General features: G+C 40.5%; 1 protein-coding gene across 1 annotated transcript; it reads right to left on the reverse strand.

Annotated features, from left to right (window-relative positions):
- On the reverse strand, nt 1-22,398 carry OLFM4 (olfactomedin 4). The gene is made up of 5 exons (XM_028526695.2): nt 22,084-22,398; nt 17,173-17,325; nt 11,970-12,182; nt 8,988-9,147; nt 1-2,061 (listed from the first exon to the last, which is right to left on the reverse strand). Exons 1-5 carry the CDS (start codon nt 22,378-22,380, stop codon nt 1,259-1,261), a joined length of 1,626 nt encoding a protein of 541 aa, XP_028382496.1. The 5' UTR covers nt 22,381-22,398; the 3' UTR covers nt 1-1,258.
- Between the last annotated feature and the right edge of the window lie 255 nt (nt 22,399-22,653).

Below are 22,653 nucleotides of genomic sequence, written 5' to 3' on the forward strand. Positions count from 1 at the left end.
TTTTCAAAGCACATCTTACTCATTTATTAAAAGGGGAAGAGTACAGCATTGAAGGAGCCAACTCTGTAACAGGACTTGAGAGCATTAAAGGAAAGTAGACCAAGACCAGATGATAAAGCCTCCAAAAGCACAGAAGCACAGACACCTACAAGCTGTTCAAACTGCATTGATTTACGAGGTACCTGCTGCAGGTTTTCTACATTTCTCCCTCAAAAAAGTAAAATAAAGTTTTATTTTATTTTCTTACAAGTTTCACTCTTAAAGACAAAAACTGCATGAAACAATTGCATGACTTCACACAAGTCACAAACGCTGCAAGGGCTTTGTTATATAACAAGAAATGCTGTCATTTTATCACTGCCCTCTGATTTTGTTACAGTCTTAGAGTCATGTAAGTAAAAGTCTGTGATGAGAAAAAAAGTAACTTTATTTTATATCAGTTCCATAGAAAAAGTGGCTAATTTGTATAAAAAGCAGCAGGTAGGAAGAAGGTGGGGGAAATTGGTTGGTGAATCTGTTTCCAATCTTCTAAGCTTCCTTGGGATAAAGTAGTAAAATAGGAGGGTTCTACTGATTCTTATATAAGTAGACAATGGGGAAAAAATAATCCAGTGCCTCATTTCCAGATCCATATGGGGTTGATTTGCAATGTACAATTTAATATGCAGAAGGGACTTTCTCCAGAAAACTCAGTGCATTTTACAGATAAAATACAAGCATGCTAAATTTACTTATCTGCTCTGTACAAAACATCATTTCAGATGCTAGCAAGAAAAACAAAGTTAGAGATTTTGTTCTTCAGGGAGCTTCAAGTATTAATCTGCCTTATTTGGCTCCAGTTTTTATTCAGCTATGGAAGAATTAGTCAGGCTACATGGAGGAGAATGGTCATTGAGCTCTCTTACCTGTACAAAGTATCCCCAGAAGCCATATAGAGTTCTCTTTAAGTTTCTTAATTTCCAGATGTCACCTCACTGAAGGCTTTCTTGGATTCATAATGTCCCTAGACCCCAGACAACCCCACCCTAGAAGGACTTTATTTCACTAGGGAAATGCATCCCAGGAGGCAGATGGCTTTCAAGAGAACTCATCAAATCAGGGCAAATATCTTATGTCTCTAGTATGGTAGAATTATGCTCCCAAATATTAGTACTAAGCAAATATACTCTTAATCCCCGCTGCAAGTCTCTAAAAAAGTGGAGAATACCATTTTTTTAACTAACATTTTATTTCTCTCTCACACTAACACCTAAACAGTTTAGAGAGGTAACTGCTCAAAGACAAGATCATAATTCAGAAGGTAGCCATCATTATAGACATATAGTTTCTGGTCCAAAGGATGATAATTGATGCTCTGCACAGTTTCCTGCATCTTGTGCATTATAATGTTTAGTCTGCCCTCTTTCCCTGTGTTTGTGTCATAGTAGTAGAAAATCTCTTCTCTTCTGGTGTTCAGAGTACGGGTGGCATACAGAACCCCACATACCATGAAGGCATTAGTAACAGATGGTTTATACTGCTTGGTATACCAAGTGTTTAGCACCGCAAGTGTGGTGTCATTGAGTTTACTAATCACCATGTTACCAGTGCTGGCTTCAGTGGCATAAATCACCCACAATCCGTTCTCATCTACAGCCAAGTCAATATCTTGCCAACCAACATTAGCATATGAAAAGCGGTTATTATAGGCAGCATCAGGGAGAGTTTGAGTCACATCAGCCGTGTTGGTAGTCAGGTTAACTTTGGCGATGCTGCGGGAGTTGTACCAGTTGACATACATGTTGTTTTTGTAAACTACTGTACCACTACCTTGACCATAGAGAATCTGGTACTCTCGGGCATTTACATACAATAGTAGATCATCCAGTGTATTATAGAGTCTGTAATATTCCAAGATTCTCCCATCTGTATTTAAAGGTGCCACCCAATACAGCCCTTTGTCTGGATTCTGGGGAGAGTAATCCCGACCCCAGGCACCATACTTAAAGGCAAAACCTCTCCAGTTGAGCTGAACTACAGCAGGTCTGCTGATATTCACCACACCACCATGAGCACAGCTTCCTAAACAAACAAGAAAATAAAAAGAGCATTCTTAGAAAAAATGAACAAGAAACAAACAGTTTAGTATCCTAAGAACTAAAGGAAGCCATAAACATTTTTCTGGTCAAGGTTCAATGAGAACAGTGGTTCTGATGGAGAAGAGCCAAAACCTCTCTTGGTTTCAGTCTCAGTGCAAATCAACTGTCAGCTCTAGAGAGAATGAGCTTACATTTCTGTGGATTGGCTCTGAAGCTAGAAAATGAGGATAATGAAACCACCAAGGTTAGAGGGGAGGCCCAAATTCAGAAAAGGGGGATTTGGTAAATTTAATATATTTTTTCTATCAAGAAGCACTTCTCAAATAGTATTTTATTTCATTTTTCTCATAGAGAAATCAAGAAAGCAGGATGATTCCAGAATCTTACCTTGTTTCCATAAAGCCAGAAAGTGCCATTCACCAGGGTCAGGGAGAATCAACAGTAATGAAGGAGAAGACTTTCCTGTGCAGCTCTCTTTTCCCTTCACCATTCTGCCCTCCCATGGGACCCCAAGTGCATATCCACACCATTTGCCAGTGCTGTCCCAAGCTAATGTTAACAAAGGAAGTTTTGAATATGGTATTTTAAAGATACAGAAAGATGGCACTATAATGGTGGGATTTCAGCCTTGAAAAGCCATGGGAATTATTTTAGGGCAACATTGCCTGCTCTGTGCCCAAAGCATAGCCCATCACATAGATCACTTGGTGATCATCTTGCTTCAGTTATAACGTGGGTCCTCCTGTTTATAACCTGTGTTCTACTGCAGCACAGAATGGCAGGCAAGTACTTCATCATTCCCATTCTGACACTGTTGTCACAATGTACACGATCAAGTGGGAACAGACTCACTGAATCTACATACCCTCTAACACTTGGGTGAATGACTCAGGCTGGACAATTGGCCGTTTACATTGTATTTCCTCTAAAATGCCTATGAACCAAAACCATTTCTGAACTACAAAAAAAATAAAAATTTTCCTTATTTTTATAACAATTCAAAGAGTTAAATATACATTTCTAAGATCTTAATAATCCCTTTAAAATGGGTGGAATAATTTATTGAATAACAAAAAAAATGCAACCTCAAGTACATTTATGGTCATTTTCCCTCATCTGGCCACCTGGAGCAGAGCAGGTAAAGGAAGAAGAAAACAGAACCTGAATCTCTGCCTCTGGCTTTAAATGCTTGGAGGGGGCCCTGGCTGGTGTACCTCAGTGGATTGAGTGCAGTCCTGTGAACCAAAGCATCACCAGTTTGATTCCCAGTCAGGGCACATGCCTGGATTGCAGGCCATATCCCCAGTATGGGTGTGCTAGAGGCAATTATACATTGATGTTTCGCTCCCTCTCTTTCTCCTTCCCTTCCCCATCTCAAAAATAAATGGAGGGAATCAGAGAGCCATGGAGAGCATATGTGGTGAGCTGGACCCAAAAGCAGAGCTCCAAAGAATTGCACAAGGCTAGCATTGTGGGTGGCAAGGGGTGCAAAACTTTTGCCTCCAAGTGTCTGTTTCTGACCCATTCCCTTCCTTGCTAAATGTCTCCCTCTCTCCCTGCCTCATTCAGGGACTGCTCAGAGGTAAAACCATTACTAGAAATCCTGCTTTTATTTTTCCAATCTGCTGGTGCTTTTTGGTCCCAGAATTAAATACATGCTCCTTAAATGCTCTCATAAATCTGCAGTTGGTGGGAAAGCCAGCCAACCATACAACAGGTAGAAAAATGAAACAACTCTGTACCCAACCTCAAATAATTTTGCATATCATTAAGCAGAACACAGCCATGGGTTTATTTTAATAATGCATGCACCATTTCATAAATAAAAAAGCAACATGTGTTCAGCCGAGAGACTGCTCCCACTAAAGAAATAATAAATAAAATTATAAATTATTATTTATTCTCCTAAAAGTGATCTCTCAGATGAATGCTTGTTTGCTTTTGTTTATGAAACAATGCATGAATTATTAAAATAAAGTTAGCAGTGTGTTCAGTTTAACGTTAACAAAAACTGTTCAAGTTTCCATATGCTACAAACTGGATTTTCTAGTTAAAATATCTTCCCAAGAACTTATTTATTCAACTGCATTTCACTCTGAGGAAATGAAAGAAAGTCACTTTTTTCTTGAAGGTTAGAAGACTTAGGAACTGTTTGCTTAATTGAATCTTGCCTTCCTGGAAAGGAAATATCCCAAGCCAATAGCAACAAAATATTTAAAGAAAACTTATGATGCATATAACTAACTCAAGCATTATCATGGGGTTAAAGATAATAAACTACTCTGTGCTAGATGTGTAAATACTTAGATATGAATGAACCAAAATAATCTTCTCTTTAAAATCACTGCTACTAGAGCACCAATTGTAGTAATGGCTCATCATTTTACATGTTGGCGAGGAAATTAAAGTTATACCTGGTATAAATATTAAAACTGTATGACCCTAAATCTCTTTTGCTCACCTCCCAACCATTCCTAAATACTGTTATTTTTTGTTATCTTCACTTTATGCTCTGTCTCCTTTGGACCATTTTGGTCAAAAAGAAGTGAATACAGGCAAAAAAAAAAAACTAAACTAAACATTGTTGCCAATACTACAGATGTGGCTATAGCAATGAAAAGCTATGGCAAATTTCTGTTTCCTGGCAGCAAACAGTCTTGGAAACAAGACTAAAATGGACAGCCGGTGTCTACTGCTCATCTAGCCCAACCAGAGTATCCAACCCTACCCTATCTACACATTCACCCTAAGCGTCTCCCCACACTTCCTTATCTCACACCCCCTCCCAGTCCCTTCCTTCATTTCAAGAGTATGTTAGAGACACTGCATCCCCCTCCTTACATATCCCATCTGAACTTTACCCTGCCACTGATATAACAACCCATTGTCCTGCCATGACCCAAGAATTGTGAAAAAATAATGAATCATTTTGTATTTTCTGGTGAGAGGACACAGCATAGAACTGAGAGCAAAAGTACCACTTTAGCTCCTTCATAGTAAGGAAAGAAAAGATAGTTTGGTATTAATCAGGTTGGTGAGTTGTTGGAACCTTCTTATCACTCCAGGAATCACAGGTGTACCTCTCTCTCTTAGAGCATCTATGCAAGGCAACCTGGTGTAGTGAAAATATTACCACACAGATTCCAGTTCAGTCCTGACTCCAATACTTACTAGCTGTGTAACCTTGAGCAAGTTACTTAACCTTCTGAACTTCAGTTTCCTCATGTTAAAAGAAAAAGAATAATACCTACTCTGCAAGACTATTAGGAAAAATACAGAGAAAGTAGGTACATGTGCTCACTAAATGGTAACTAGCAGCAGCATACTCACATGATGTTACCATTGAAGGTACATGTGACTGTCTCCCTTCCTGGATAGTAGCTTTGAACCCATCCTGGTGACCTCAATACTAAGAATAGGGCCAGCTTTACAGTGTTTGTAGAATAAAGAAATGAAAGACTAACCAAATCTCTCAAATCCAGCTTACTTACTCATACTGATAAAACACCAGCCCTCTACCCTACTATATATCTAAATTTTTAAAAGACCTTGGTGTTCACAGAATATAATTCAAGGAATCTTTTTTTTTTTTTTGAATCTTTAACACTATGGTAGCTTTGGTTGTCAGTCTCTTCACCATGTAATTCATTAGACATTGCCATGACATTCTGAAAATATCCTGGGAAGCCACATGATGAGATTTTAAAATACTGTAACTTGGGTTTTTTAAATATCATGGTTAGCATTTTTCTTTAAAGCCAAATATTATATGTCTGCAGAGGAAATTTAATCTTAGATCTATCAATATGCTCTCTCACCTGGGCAAGTGAACTTTGAGCCAAGAGGAGAAGAAATAGATTTGTGAGTATTAGGCAATTAAAACAATAGTAATCATAAAATAATTAAGGCTAAATTGACTCTGAATAATTGGATATATGCTACCCAACACTCTCCTCTTCCCTAAGCTTGGGACTTCGGCAGGTCACCCCAAATCTTCCATACCCTGGTCAACCACCAACCATTTCCCGAGCACTTACATGTGTCAGCACAGAGCCTAGCATTGCCAAGCACTATGGTGCTCAGCCCTTGAGCATTTCCATCACATTTGGGCTATGCAGTCATTTAGATTCATTCAGGGGAAAAGCACAGAGAGACAGAGTCAGTTGTTTTCGGGGGGAAAAAAGTTAATGAGCAGAAGGCCAATTATTTTTGATTAGGAAGATCTAAGAAATGAAGCAGAAAAAGATGGCATTTGCAGCATAAACCAAGTGTTAAATGGACTTTATTGAACCCTTACTACATGTCCTGGTTCTAAGATCAAGCTGACCACAGGGGTAGCAAACCACAGCTGCAAGGAAGGGGACAAGAGAGCACAGAATTACTTCATAGCTGAAACACGTGTCCAGTCTTTTTTGTTCTATGCAACTCTGCAGTCCTAAAAGCAAAGAGGCCAGATTTTCAAGTCCCATAATAGTGAGGAACTTTAATTAAAGTCTCCACAGGCTCACAACTTGGTGGTGCCTGGGGATTTTTCAATATTGCATTGTCAACCAACCTAAACAGAAAGAGAGCAAGTGAAAGAAATTGATTTTAAAACATGACAGAAAGTCAGTTTAATATAAACATCATAAATATAATATGAACAAAGCTGGAGGAGGGCCAAGCGTCTTGGCCAGGATCCAGGTACAGCCAAGGTTTTAGGAAAGAGAGAAGAAATCTAGGTCCACTTCACTTAAACAACACAGCTGAGCTGGTATGGCTGGCAAAAGTCTAAGTGTGAGGACCTAGGGGAAAGTTCTAAGGAAAACAATATCCTAATAAAAATAACCCAACAGCTCCCTTGTTTTCCTCCTTAGATAGTAAGCAGTGTTCTCTCTCCCTCACCACTGCCCTTTAGTTTTATTGGCACCTGACACTCTAGGTACTGAGAGGACTGGGAAGGGAGGGACCTTGCATTCCAGCCACAGGTCTGTCACTCCCTGTGTGGCCTCAGGAAAAGCAGAATCCTCACCATGTAAGTCCCTTCCTCTGAGAAATGATGGGTCTAAGCCAGATAGCCTGGAATGTTCATTCTGCTCTAAAATGTCCTTATTCTAAGAGATGTATAGAAAACTGTGCTGGAAAAATCTATTCCATGAGGGAGACTTGCTAAGATTAAACAAGGAAGGAAGAAAGACTCACTCAGGTATTATCACAGGTTGTCATTGCTTCAACTCCTGCCCTCAGGGAGCCCTTGGTGGCGCAGCACAATAAGCGCTCATTTACAATGCGTGTTGGCACTGCTGATCCCAGACCCAATTTAGCCTCACTTTGTTACAAAGAACAGAACATGGCCTTTGTCCTAAACCTCCTCTGGAATGTCAGACTATGACAGATTCCCAACTGCAGAAGGAGGGAGAGTCCCCTGAACAGGACCAAAAGGCTGATAACTATGGTAGTAATTAAAGCCTTAAACAAGCCAGCTACACTGACAAGGATCCAGAAACACAAGGCCTAAAAAGAAGCAGGTTGTGACAATAGGAATTGATGAAAATAACAAGCGCTGACCAAGTGATGAAAAGATACAATCCGCACTCAGGCTGAGATGCTCAGGACCTGTAGCCATTGTTTCTCTGTGACAAGGCGTCTCTGAGGGACAGGGCTGAATGCTGAGGCTGAGAGGTTGGCTTTAGTTCACCTGGAGGGATGTGCTGAAGCACACAAGGACCTGGCACTGTCTTTGATCGCAGCAAGGTTTTCACTTCAATTATCTTCAATAGTAATAATAACAACTGCCACTGTGTAAGTGCCGATCATAAGAGCTCTGAGCTCCTTGAGCCTGTTTCATTACTCTCACAGCAACCCTGCAAGGCAAGCACTATTATTCTCCCATTTTATACATGAAGAGATTGAGGATCTTTTCACTGTGGCCACACAGGTGGGAAGCTCAGGTCTCTGGGGTCCCAAAGCCATGCTCCTGACTTCTACAGCCCACTGCCTCCATTTGCATTCACCAGGTATTTACTAAGCACCCCACCTCTGCGTTATACTGGACCTCAAGGGTGATTCCTTATAGAATGTGATGTCATTCCTGTCTCCCAGGAGCTCAGTCCACAGGGGACCACAGGAGACACCCACAAGTACAGGACATGTGAGGCCATCCATTAAATCCTCACAGAACTTCAGGACGCTCAACATGCATTTTAGAAAAGCACAAAGGAGCTCTGGCTGGGTGGCTCAGTTGACTGGAGCATCATCCTGCGCACCAAAAGACTGCAGGTTTGATTCCTGGTCAGGGTATGTACAGGAGGCAACTGATAAGTGTTTCTCTCTCACACTGATGTTTCTCTCTCCCCCATTCTCTCTCTCTCTCACTCTTTCATCCTCTCTCTCTAAAATTAATAACATATTTTTAAAAATTTGTGGACATTAAAAAATTTTTGTAAGAGGAGAAGAATAAAAAGAAAATCACAGAGGAAAAATAAAGAGGCAGAAGGAGGAAGGGTAGGAGAGCGAAAGAAAGGAAGATTCAAGTCATTATCCCAGCTCATCAGATAAAGGAGCCAATCAGCCCTCACAATCCACAGGCAGTGAGGAGGCCATGCAGATTCCAGGGGCTTTCACCAGGCCCCTGACAGCAGCTCCATCACCAGAGGGATATTTGTCCTGTTAGTGAATGCAAAGGGGATATGTGTAACGTGTGGAGCTGCATTTGTTTTAAATCAACTCATTGTTTGTGCTTTTCCTCTGTGAGCTCCAGAATGTAATAGTTTGTCAAGCTCCTAGGGAAGGGGATTTAGAAGATGGAAGGGTATGCTCAGAACGGCAAAACGCCCATCCTTGCTTCAGGGTTACAACCCTGAATCCCTTCCCATCCCAACCTAGGCTTCTGGAGGCCTGGCTCAAGTGGTAGAAATATGGTATGCTTACCTGGAGGGGGACGAGGTGGGGCGACAGGGACATTTTCGACTTTAGAGGCCTCACATTCCTTCAGCTTCTTCTTCAGAATCGCGATTTCTCGGCGAATAGTAAGGACATTGTTTTTGTCCAGTGTCTCAAGCTTCTCTACCAGGAGAGTCATATTCCTTATCTAAGGAGATAAAAATTCAGAGTGACTTTATATTATTGTGCAATTTCTTTCATAAACACTCCAGGACTGAATTTGTCACTTAGTGAAACATTGCTAGAGAATACACCCGAGATTATTCTGAATGGTTTCATATGGAAGAATACATTTTATGGTTTAGCATGAATGCCTGTCAGATCTCAGGCAGATGTGTATGAAAAGAAGAAAATGGCAAAGATTTTAACAGCTTTAATAATAGAGCACAGGCTCATTCTAAGCATCCACAAATGTCCATTAAAGTTCATTTCTAATAACCTTCTCCTATAAACTCATATTTACTCCTGTTGTATCATAATTAATTTTCTAATGAATGATGAAAAATAGTGAAAACTTAAATTATAAAACATGTAACTAGAATTCTCAATTATAGCCCATGCCATGACTGCTAGTAAATTCTCATTGATATAAATTACCCAGCCACAGTCTTTATCTACAGAGTTTAAAAGGCTTCACTAAAACATACTCAAACAAAACTCCTTTAAAAAGGGTTGCCAGGACTTCCAGCCAAGATGGAAGCATAGGTAGACACACTGTGCCTCCTCTCACAACCAAAAGAAGGACAACAATTTAAAAACATAAAACAACCAGAACTGACAGGATGTGGAACTGTATGGAAATCCGACAACCAAGGAGTTAAAGAAGAAACATTCATCCAGACCGGTAGGAGGAGCAGAGTCTGGCAGCCGGGGAGGAGAGGACTCACAGCAAGGCTGCGGCTGGCTGGCAGACTGGGCAGTCCCACATTTGCATGCAGATGAACCAGGCAAAACAAAGGGGGAACAGGAACTCCCAGCCTCACAAGAGTTCACTGGAGAGACACACAGGGTCCTAGAATGTACACAAACCCACCCACACAGGAATCAGTACCAGGAGAAGCCGAATTTGCTTGGGGGAAGCTGGGGAAGTGACTGAAACCCGGCAGAGAGTGGAGCAAGAGCCATTTTTCCCTCTGGATCCCTGACTCACATACTGCATCACAACCCAGTGATGCAGGTTACCCCTCCCTATAGAACGCCTAAGTCTCCACCCCTCACTATGTAACAGGTGCATCAAGACAGAAAAAAATGGCCCAAGTGAAAGAACAGATCAAAGCTTAAGAACAAATACAACTAAGCAACAAAGAGGTAGCCAGCCTATCAGATACACAGTTCAAAACACTGGTGATCAGGATGCTCACAGAATTGGTTGAATTTGGTCGCAAATTAGATGAAAAAATGAAGGCTATGCTAAGTGAAATAAAGGAAAATGTACAGGGAACCAACAGTGAAGGGAAGAAAATGGACTCAAATCAACAGTGCGGACCAGAAGAAACATCCAGTCAGAAAAGAATGAACAAACAAGAATTCAAAAAATGAGGAGAAGCCTAGGGACCTCCAAGAAATCTGTAAACATTCCAATCTCCGTATTATAGGGGTACCAGAAGGAGAAGAGGAAGAGCAACAAGTGGAAAACTTATCTGAACAAATAATGAAGGAGAACGTCCCCAATTTGGCAAAGGAAATAGACTTCCAGGACGTCCAGGAAGCTCAGAGAGTCCCAAAGAAACTGGACCCACAGAGGAACATATCAAGGCACATCATAATTACATTACCCAAGATAAAAATGAAAAAGAATCCTAGAAGTAGCAAGAGATAAGGAGACAGTAACCTACAATGGAGTTTCCATCAGACTGTCAGATGATTTCTCAAAAGAGACCTTGCAGGCAAAAAGGGGCTGGAAAAAAGTATTTGAAGTCATGAAAGGCAAGGACCTACATCCCAGATTACTCTATCCAGCAAAGCTATCATTTAGAATGGGAGGGCAGATAAAGTGTTTCTCAGATAAGGTCAAGTTAAAGGAGTTCATCACCACCAAGCCCTTATTATATTAAATATTAAAGGGGTTTATCTAAGAAAAAGATTAAAAATATGTACAGTAAAATGACAGCAAACTCACAATTTTTTAAAGATTTTATTTATTTATTTTTGCAAACTCACAATTTTTAACAACCCTACCTAAAACACAAACAAACTAAGCAATCAACTAGAACAGGAGCAGAACCACAGAAATGGAGATCACATGGAGGTATAGGAACAGGGGAGTGGGAGAGGGAGAGAGGGGGAAAGGGTACAGAGAATAAGTAGTATAGATGGTAGGTAGAAAATAGACAGGGGAGGGTAAGAATAGTATGGGAAATGTAGAAGCCAAAGAACTTGTATGTATGACACATGGACATGAACTAAAGAGGGAGAATGTGGGTGGGTGGGGGTGTGCAGGGTGGAAGGGAGTGAAGAGGGAAAATGGGACAACTGTAATACCATAATCAATAAAATATATTTTAAAAACATGGGGGAAGAAAAGAGGATTGCCAGTATGTAAGAGAAGTTCCAAGAGGGATCAAAGATTTATGTGATCATTCAAAAGAAGAAACCGACCTAGTAAGTCCAAAATCAGGTAAATTGTGGCTTTCTAGTCCCATGAGGATAAATACAGAACAGAGAAGGCACTTGACCTAACTTGGCCATAAAGTTGTTCATATCATCTCCTTTCTAGAGATACTAAAAGGCCATTTGGTTCTGGGACAGAACCCTGATTATTAACTGACATCTGCTCCTCAGTCAGTATCTTCCAATTGTGCCTAACATTTTAGTCAAAGACAGGTGTCCATTTCTGGCAGAACACTGGAATATTTCACATGGTCATGAGAGAGCACAGACTTAGAAGTCAGAAGAGATTCATATATTCTTGTCCTAACACTGATAACTGAAGACACTTATTAACAGTACATTGAGAAGTTCACCTCTTACCTCTACTTCCAGCTGGTCAACAATTTCTGAGCTTCCAACAAAACTGTCCTTCAGCCTGATGATCAGTTTCTCCATCTCCTTCACTTCTAGCTTGATGAGCTCAAAGTCCAATTCAGTGTAAGAAATGGTGTCTTTTTCCATGATCTCTACCCGGACAGTTAGGTTTGAAAGTTTCTTTTCATAGATACTGATTAATTGGATATACTCCTTCACCTGAAAGGAAGTCAAAAAGCTCAAGTCAGTTCTCAGAGTAATATCATATAGTTTCCTCCACTACCACATCCTTGGGGGCAATTTGATTGCTGTCAATCATTTTTTTAAGAAATAGATCAAAAATATATTTCATAATATATTTTTAACCTAACCAAATACAAACTAAAAAGAACTTATTTTCTTTTTTTTTCTTCAATGGGGAGAGAGTAGATATTGCACTTGCATAGACTAAAATAATTTTGCTTCAGAGTCATCATCATTCACAAGTATGTTTTCATCTCTAATTTAATATTTGAAGATATTACCTCTCCAAACTAAACTGGTCTGAGTCAGAGTCTCTTGCCTTCCCTCCTCCCATTAATGCACATGCTGTAAATCAGAGTTTCTCAACCTCAGCACTACTGGCATTTGGTGCTAGATCATTCTTTCTTGTGGGAGGTTTTCTTGTGTGTTATAGGATGTTTAGCATCATCCCTAGCCTCTACATGCCAGTAATACCCACCCACTCCCCAGGCATGACAACCAAAAATGTCCCGGAAATTCCTTAATGTTCCCTAGGGACAAAATCACCACCACCTCCACCCTTTAGAAGCACTGTTCTACGTACTTTCTAGAAGAAGGACAAATGCACTAAGTAGAATTCTTTCCTTGTTCACCATATGAAATGAGTTTTGAGTCCGTTTTCCTTTTACAAAATGGCATAAAGACCCAACTTACTACACAATATGTGAATATATGTGCAACTGTGAAGTGCTCATTTCATTAAGTGAACCCACATTTATTCTAAGAACTGATTATTGCAATCAGACCTTTAAATTACACATTTGTTGCATACATTTGAATGTCTGATCATTAAGTTAAAATACTTACGAAAATTCCCTTGATGGTTTACTGTGTAATTGGAATCTCCAAATGGATATTTCAATAAACACAGTTGGTGGTTCTTTCTGTGTCTGATCTCTAAAAGAAATGCCATGGCTTTTAAAAAACCTGTTCATTAAAAGTTACTGGTTTTACTTTTTTTTTAATTTAAACACAAGCAATACTTCCCCCCAAACTATGCTAATGTCAAGTAGCTGATCCATAATGCCTGGATGAATTCAGAGCCAGATGTTGGTCTCTAATCCTTTTACTACTGAAGGCAGCCTTAACTTTTGTCATTTTAGCCCTTCTACTCAACCCCACCACGCAAATTAGTGTAGACTCATAGACCACAATCCTGAAGGGCCAGAGCTTCAGGCAAAGAGGATTTTAATGAAAGTTGAAAATGCAGCCCTTAGCACTGCTGGTGTATTTCCTCAGGCAACTGATGCTCACTGCCATCAGATGTGTCATCACTCAGAGGATAATAAAGCTGGTGACATTTTGGCAGATAAGAAGGTTAAAAGTTATATATATATATGTATACACGGTCTGTCCAGAAGGTATCCAGCCATATAATATGAAAAAGACATTTACTGAAGAAGATACAAGATATAAGAAACATTGGATAAAGGACAATGATAGCTCAGTCCCCTTCAAAGTAGGCACCTTGGGACCTCACATAGTTCTCCCAACTGTGATCAGCTGCCCCATCGTATTTTCCTGAATCTCACTGACAGTCTGAAATCCCTTTCAAATGTGACTTTAGTTTTGGGAAAAGCCAGAAGTCACAGTTATATTTATTGTGTACACATATGTCACTGATGCATTCTAAGAATCAAAGTTTGTTTAGTTTTTTGTTTTTTGTTTGGTTTTTTTTTGTGGAACATGTGTGTTGTTCTGTATAATAAATGTGGTCCTGCAATAAATATGGTACAATGCAGCAGGCTATTAAGCTAAAGAATTAGTCTAGCTCATGTTTCTCCCAGTTCCCCAAAAATCTGTGGTTGTAACTATGGCCAGATTATTTGAAATAAATAAATGTACTTTGCAGCATACTCATTTTAATATACCATCAAAAATAAATGCAACAAGATTAAATAATCTTGAATTGACCATCATGACACATGAAGCACTTTGGAGCTACACCTTCCTAAACTGTAATCTGACCAATACTTAGTGGGCATTTGCCCACTTAATTTCTCTAAGCCTTAGTTTCCTGCTATAAATTGGGAGTAACGGTATCAAGCTTAAAGATTATTGTGAAGACTAAAAATATATATTAGTGCCTAGTATAATGGGTACCATGTAAGTTACAGCAATTGTTAGAGAAACAGTATTTCAGTTTTTTCAACCTGACCTTTTAATTTATTATATTTCACTACACAAAACATTGCTCAATCAATGTTGTTTGTTTATGGGTTGCTTAAATGTCTCACAGGCTGCCTCAACCTTCTCATGCATGAGAATCTATTAGCAAATGCTTGATATTAAATAACTTGCCCCAAAGACCATAACCTTCCAGAGAAAATAAAATCCTGAGCTGCCTTTTTTGTCATCCCCTTCCAAAGAATAGTCACAAGAGGACATATTATAAACAACAAAAAAGTATAAAATGCTTTCAGAATCTCAGACAAAGACATAAGTCTTCTCTGTGTACTGGCAGATAATGAATTAATGTAAGGCAGTCAAAACCCTTTCTACTGGCCTGCCTAAATGGGCATTCCCCCAGGCCTCTAGATAAATGGTGATTTCCAAGGCAACCTAGAGACAGCTATAATAATTCACCTGGAAATTCAAAAGCTCTTAGCTGAAGAGATAACTTTAGATTTGAAGTCATTAGTGACCCAGAGCCTCTCCTCTTGGGTTTGCACTGGGGGATGGTATCAGTATGGTTGAGAGAAAAGAGAACTGGGATTAATTCTGAAGACCCAAATTCCCAACCTGCCCAGAAAGGAATGGCATTTAACATTGACGTCCCTTTCCCTTTATGAACTTCAGTTTTTCATCCCTAAAGTTAGGAAAACACAAACATACCTGCTTTGAAAGAAGAATAGAAATGGAAGCATTTAGAAAAGCACAAACATAACATGTTACTGTTATTGTTATTATCACCCGTCACACTGATGTATTATGCAAATTTCAACAGTCAGGGCTATTCTTTTCTTAGGCCTCAATCACCAGATTTTATTAGGACAAGCTACTGACATTTTCACAACCAAAAGTTTTCCCACCTACTCCGCACTTTCTCCCTGCCAATTCTTAGCAAGGCAGATACCACCTGCCCCACTCACAGAACTGGAATTAAACATCCCACACTCACAAACCTGGCAAGATACATACTCTCCCTGAAGCGGCATGGGGTTTCATGCTGCCCTTCACACTGCTGCCAGCAGAAAAGACATGCAAATCAATAGTCTGCCCCATTTCAAAGCAATGACTCTAACTGAAAAGATCTTTACCTAGGATTATCCTCCACTTGTTATGTTTTTATGCATAAATTCTTATCTGCACTTGATTATGCTGGAATAAGGCTATGAATATTAATGACTGGAATTTATAATTTAGTGCTGTGCCTTTTCTGCTGATTAATTCAAGGACATTTATTTCTTAAAAAGCTAGATTCCAAAAGTAGTCAAACACATTTTCCTGGACACTCATTTATATTTAGAATATTTATCTACCAATTCAGGTTGAAAGCAGGGTATTAGCCTCACCAAAATTTTTTTGAAGATAACTATGCTGGATGTTGTGGTAGCTAAACTTAAATATCTCAGGAAAACTTACTTTGAATCTTATAGGAAGGCCAGCGCTCCTTGTAAATTAATGGAGTGTTATTAAATAATGTATAATGTGATTACAGCCTAGCATGAACTCCACCTGTGCAGAAAATGGGAGCCTTTCAAACTGATTTTTAACTTGGCTTAAAAGGTAGAAAGGGTCAAAACTGGAATGCAAAGTCTCCTTGCTCCAGCCAGTTCAGAGAATGGCAAGCCCTGTAGGAGAACTTCCTCCACTAGAGAAAAGCATTAATCAGGGGGCTGAGTCAAGGTTTTTGTTTACCAAGGCTGAGTGACCTATTAGTTTTGATTCAAATTCCCAGGGAAGCCTTCAATTTTGGTCTAATGCTGGACATGTCTAAGTAATGTTCCCATGAGACAGTAGATGATAATCAAAACTAATTATCCCAAAAAAGACAGTGGCTGGGGGAAAGAAAGTACATTGGAAAGAGGAAATAAGAGGAAGAGAAAGAAAAAGGGAGGAAAGAAGAAAGATAATAGGCAGAAGATTTGCAGGAGTAGGGGAGGAGAAGAAACAGGAAGATAAAGAGAAGGGGCCTTCCAAAACTAATAGAAAACCAAAAAGAGTTTCAAAAACTTAAGAAGGGAAAGAAAGATTAAGAGGGTGCATGAGGGAAAGACTGAGGCAAGGGGAGAAATAAAGAACAAAAGACAAGGAGTAAAGGAATAGGAATAGGAAAAACAGTAAAAGAGAAGGAACATAAAATAAAACATAAAGATGATAGAGAAGAGAAAAGAAAGCAAAGTAGACGGAAGACCAAGAAGACCAAAAGAAAGAGAACAAAACAAAACAAAAACAATTATAGGGTTGGGGTTTGCAGGGAGAGCTCGAAACCTCTTTCCAACTGCAGGAGCACTGCAGTGCTGAAGGGCGTCTATCCACAGCATGAATAATCTCTGTCCATTTGCTCCCCGTGTCCCCTTTTTCCTGCTTGAAAGAACTCCATAACTGTACCAGAACGCTAAAGCCTCCATAGGATGCCAACGTGCTGTCTTTGATTCAGTAAAGAACAGCTGCTTACAAAGTCCTGAATAAAAAGTGTTTTGTGAAATAATGAGACAAACAAAAAGAAATGCAGACATACAGGCAACCAAATGGTGGTTTCAGGGGGAAAGGGATGAGGTGGGTAAAGGAAGTCAAATATATGGTGACAGAAGGAAAGTAGACTTTGGGTAGTAAGCACACTATAGAGTATACAGATGTTGAAGTATAATGTGCACCTGAAAATTACATAATATTATTAACCAATGTTATCCCAATAAATTAATTTCTGAAGTGTTTTGCTCATCCTAATTGAGGTAGTGTTTGAAAAGGGAAAATTACTTACTTTAGAAAGCTCGCTCTCAAACTTCTGGGAGAGAATGAGAGCTGTGCTTTCCAAGCGTTCCACCCTCTCCACCGGAAAGGTGGTGTCTGGCAGGGTGAGGGAGCACAGGCAGGTCCCGTGGTCATCCTTGGAGCCAGTGAAATTGGAGAACGACTGTAAATAAAAATAAGTTCAACATCAGTAACAAGCGGAGAAATGAACTTTTTGGCAACTAGGGTGACAGAAATTGGCTTGTCAAAAAAGTGCTTAGAGGCGAGCAAGTGGAATCCAATACATAAATGAATAGAATCATAGGAACTAGCTAAAACCACCGCGTTTCACAGGTAGTAAATACTATTAGAATTTTAGCCACATCTTCACCTGTTTGGCTAAACCACTGTGTCAGCTACCTTTATCTAAAAGATAATGCCTTTCCTGAGGAGGCTTAAAAGAAATTATTACTGTCCCCATGTAAGGATAGGAAAATAAAGAATGGACGAGAGTCTAACTTTAAATTCCAAGTCTATCACTTACTGAACATGAACCCTTTTTAAGTTCCAGTTTCCACACCTGTCAAAGAGAACCTGTTTCCCAGGGTTATCCTCCAGATTAACTGCATAGTGTAAACCAAGTCCCTGACACAGGGTAGGTGATCAGTAAATGTTACTTTCCTTTTCCTTCTACTTACTCATTTTCTTTTCCTTGCTTTACCCAAACCCCAAGCCAATTCATCCCCATTGGAATGAGAAAAACATCAAGGATATGGGTTACAGTGCAAATATACAACGCAAATTCACATCTTGTCCTCACCTGGGAAACTGTATAATTAACATCCTTCAAAATGGAAACAAACCAGCCATTTGTTAAAAACTGAACAATATATGAGTTTGAAGGTTTTATGCAAATTTTTAAAAAGTTTTCCAGCTTATACCCTGGCCAGTGTGGCTCAGCTGGTTGCAGCTTCATCCCATAGACCGAAAGGTCACAGGTTCAGTGCCCAGTCAGGGCACACATCTAGGTTGTAGTTTGTCCCTGGGCAGTGTGCATATGGAGGCAACCCATCGATATTTCTCTCTCACATCAAAGTTTCTCTCCCTCTCTCTCCCTCCTCTCCCCTCTCTAAGCATGTCCTCAGGTGAGGATAAAAATAATTTAAGTTTCAGAAAAGTCACTTTAAAATATTTAATGTTTCTTTAAAATATTCAGGCTCACACTTCAGTGCTACTGCATATTTTAAAATGACAGGTTTGAAATATCCTGTTTCTCTTTTGTCCCCTTTGAACTTCTTTAAGGGGATTCCACCACAATTAACATTTTTTTATTACTACTATTGCTTGACAGAGTAACTCTTGGCAGCTGACTGGCTGTACCTTTCAATGGTCTAATCTGACAACCAGCCCAAAGCCCACCTGTAGAACATCGACAGGAAGTGTCTCTGTCTGAAACCAACAAGAGCAATGGTTTGCAGAGTCTGAAAGAGACCCAAGCTACACCCCCAAAGTTGAGGAGGTCAGCTGGCTGCAGCTAAGGTTGTGTGTCCTGTGCATTTAATGTCCACCAACTTCCATGATTCTCAAGCAAGCTGGACCTAGATACTTATATAATCAAGATTTATTCCATCAGTGATCTCTGGCAACTAAGTTGTTTGTTAAGTTAACCTAATCTTCTTTAGGATGAGCAGATATATACATAAATCTGTACCCCAAACTATCTATGCCAAGTGAATTCCTGACAATGGCTTCAATTTTCTTTGCCAGTCTCACCCACACCTGCAGGAGCTGAGGAGTAAGGAGTAGGAGCAAGCAGGTTTATGCTGAATACCAGGCCTGGGAGGAGGGTACATGAATAAGGACTGGACGAATCATACTGGGAACCTGTCACAGAGGCCAACTTCCCTTGGAACCAGCTTTATCATTCCCTCTGAAGGCAGAAAGGCTCCAACTCAAGTATGCCAAGACTTTTACAGAAGGGCCAATATATCATGGACTTTTGAAGAAATAGCTTACTATAATAACTGTCTGCCAAAAAAAAGTCTTGCATTGCATTTTGACAAGGGAAGGTTAATTAGCTGCACAAGACAGGGTTGGACCATTCTTCAAGTTCTCTGAAAAGCTCTGTCAACTCAGAGAACACTGGAGATCATCAAGCAGTCTCAGACAATCAACTAGAAACCACTAGCTAACAACTTTTAGTCCTGAAGTTCACCTGAAAGGCAGGCAAATCATTATGAGCCCTGCTGACAGTCATTCCCCCGGCTTCTATTGAACATCTCTGTCCCGGGGCTGTGGACTCCCCAGCTGCCATCCTGCTTATCATCAGTCCAGCGTGCTCAGCTGACATCAAAATGGGCCATAAGTTTGATCAGTGCCTCCCATTAGAGATATTTCTGCTCCTTGCATTCAAAGACAATGAAGCTAATGGTGATGCGTCTCTCTCTGTGGTGAATGCTTAAACTCCATGTGTGTGTAACACAGGGAATGGAAGACAAAGGCAAGCACCTGTCCCTTTGGTTATTGAGAGAGTATGTGACTCCCCTTGAGGAGGGTAAATAGGATCCTGTGTGCCCCACAAGACACCATATTCTGGTAGGTGCTCACTCACTCGGCATGTGTTCAATTAACATTTACTGGTGTCTACAACGTGCCAGGCTCTGGTGGTAGGGAGATAGACAAGAACTGATTCCTGCCCTGTGAATCAGGCCCATTTTCATGATGAGAATTGTCTATTTTTTTTTCGACAAGCCCCTTAGCCTGATGACAAAAACACATGACTCATTTGCTTTCTGACTCTGCCAGTTACTGTATGGAGCAAAGCATGGAGCATTTTCTCATCTGTGAAATGAGGATCCTGAGAGCAGCCCCTTCATGATGGGGGGGTAGGCAGCATCTGAGGCATGTAGAGTTTCTGAACACTACAGCAGAAGGTGTGACTCACATCTGTGATTTGAGGTGGCAATTGGCTCTAATTAGCAGCCAAGTCTAAGTGCCTGTGAAGATTCAAGGCATAAAATAATGGTACTCAACATTTTCAAAGTACAGAAAATGATACATTTGGAACTTGCTCAATGACAGTTATAAAGGGGTTTTCCACCACTTTCCAAAGAGCTCATCAAGTGACAGCCAGCCCTGGAAAACTGGGTTTCTGGTGGAAGTGACACCTTATAGTTTGCTGTGAAGAGAAGCTAGAGCTGTAATATTGACTCGCCAGAGGAAGATAAGTAAACCAGGAAAGAGATTGAAACCTCTAAGTGCAATTTAACTAGCATTTCTTATCTACTTTTAAATATTTATTACCTTATCAAACAATAGGCATTTTGGATTTCTGTTTCTTGGCTTACATTTTATTTTCTATTTATTTTAACTGATCATCTTACTCAAATACTGATTTCTGATTGGTGATTAAGTTTCAAAATAAATTATTATTGTTATCTCACTTTTTAAAAAAAATGTGAACAAATCTAATCATCTCTGGGGAAATTGTGCATTTAAATGAAATAAAATGATGTATCTCAGTTCTGGCTGCAAAGAAACTTTAGACATATTCATGATTCCCAAAGCAGTCTCCTTTTAAAAATAAGCAGTTTTCATCTATCTGCTTTGAAAATACAGTAAGCTACATAGAGAGAGATGGGGGAGAATATGGGCAGACAGTTTGAGCTATGGAACTTGCTGTCTTAGTGACCTTATGTCAATGAGTTCGCCTCTCTAAGCCTCAATTTTCACATCTCTACAATGGGATCATTAATTTTATCTACCTCTTAGAGTTAAATAAGATGATATATACTATGCACTTGACAAAGTCCTGGCATTTATTAGGCACCCAATGAACACCTGCTGACATTTCTATCTGGGTCCTATCAAAACCATTTTAATCAACACATTTTTATTGCCTATGTATTCTTGATGGTAAAAAAAAACAAACAAAAGCCTTTTCCTCCTCTCTTCCTGTTGGCCCTTCCATTCAGACATGATCATGTAAGACCTGACTTCTGAGTAAAGATCATAGAAATGCAGGGGGATGGTTTCTGGAGGATTTAAGACTCCTCCATCCTAAGTCACCCCTTAGCATGGAAAGCCTAGGTTTTGTAGAGCAAAGCTCCTACTGGAAGGCCCAGAGCTCATGTAGGCAGTGAATGAGGAACTTCTTCTTGCTCCCTAACTTCTCATCCCTCCACACCTTTTCCTATTTCCTTAAGGTAGGTCCATAGGACTCATTGCAAAGAACTGGGCTCACTACACATTCTAGTGATGTAGCCTCTAGTACCTGGTTGGCTTTGTTGATTTGTTTGTTTGTTGCTACTTGTGTTGTTGTTTTCAGCTGGAAATGGCTCTAAAAATTCCCTATAAGGAAGACTGAAAAAGAACGATTACTCCTCCAGGGAAATATGTATGTGTAATAGAACTTCCCTGGAGACCAATGGCTCCTCCCCCTACCTCTGTCACCCATCTCCTTTACAAAACAGGCTCAGGGAGACTGTCAGAGCTCCAACCAGATCACTGTGGCTCTCCCTCCCTCCAGGGCTATCCTTCACCACCTGCAGGGTCTCTGCTGGGCAGTAAATCAATTGGACAAACTTTTCTGGAGCTACTACTGGCAGAGCTGCTTCCCAAACAGCTCTCATCCAGGACAAAACCTGGGCATCTCTACTTTTAGAGTACCCTTTCCACCCCTCTCTCCATTCTAAAATGCAGCCGGGTTAGAGAGCCTCTGTAAAGCTTAGATTGTTTCCTGAACTGAGATGTCATCTCTCTTGCTAACAATTTAATTATTTCACCCAGGTTTTAATTCATTTCCTTGGCACCTACAGTTAACAAGGGGAGTCGTAAATCTTTTAGAGTGTTCAGGTCCAGCCATCCATGAAATTATATTCCGGTCCCCAAAAAGCAAGAGGAAGGGGATGACTGCAACTCTCAGACTCTGAGGCCTACTCACCCGGGTCCCGGAACTAGAACGATATCCGGAGCTAGAACCAAATCCTGAGCCACCAGATCTGGAACTGCCACCGCCACTGCCACCGCCACTAGATCCGGAGTAGTAGCCGATGCCCGCCCTGGAGCCAGAGCCAGAGACGAAGTTAGAGGTGAACTCAGTGAGAGGTAAGGAGCTGGGGCTGGGGCTGGGGCTGGGGTAAGAGGCCAAGGTTCCCCAAAGCCCCAAATCTTCTGCAGCCCCTGCAAGTGGGCTGAGAAGGAAAAAAAAGGCTTGAAGGAAGGGGAGACAGGGCCTCATCTTGTGCTTTCGCAGGAGCAGCTGGCTTCTGCCCAGAATCCAGGGGCTTTTTATAGCACCCAGTGGGGACTTCCCCATGGCCAGTTTGTGAGGAAAGAGGAAGTCACCAGGGAGCATGTGATGGCCCTGAGAGGACCAGGACACCCAGGAACCTGAGTCACCTCCACACCTTGTCACTGAGCCCCTACTCTGTCGGCTGCCCTTTGATCTGGTTATCTCCTGTCAAATATTAATTCAAATGTGCTTTTTCAAGCCTAATATCTTATTCCCAAC

Source organism: Phyllostomus discolor, chromosome 11 (genome assembly GCF_004126475.2).
Source record: "Phyllostomus discolor isolate MPI-MPIP mPhyDis1 chromosome 11, mPhyDis1.pri.v3, whole genome shotgun sequence".
Taxonomy (NCBI): Eukaryota; Metazoa; Chordata; class Mammalia; order Chiroptera; family Phyllostomidae; genus Phyllostomus; species Phyllostomus discolor.

Coding starts and splice junctions, on each gene's coding strand:
- OLFM4 (XM_028526695.2), bottom strand. CDS start 22,380: ATGAGGCCCTGTCTCCCCTTCCTTCAAGCCTTTTTTTTCCTTCTCAGC. Junction 17,326..22,083: donor GTTCTAGTTCCGGGACCCGG/GTGAGTAGGCCT, acceptor TTTTATTTACAG/TCGTTCTCCAATTTCACTGG. Junction 9,148..11,969: donor TTGACCAGCTGGAAGTAGAG/GTAAGAGGTGAA, acceptor TTATCTCCTTAG/ATAAGGAATATGACTCTCCT.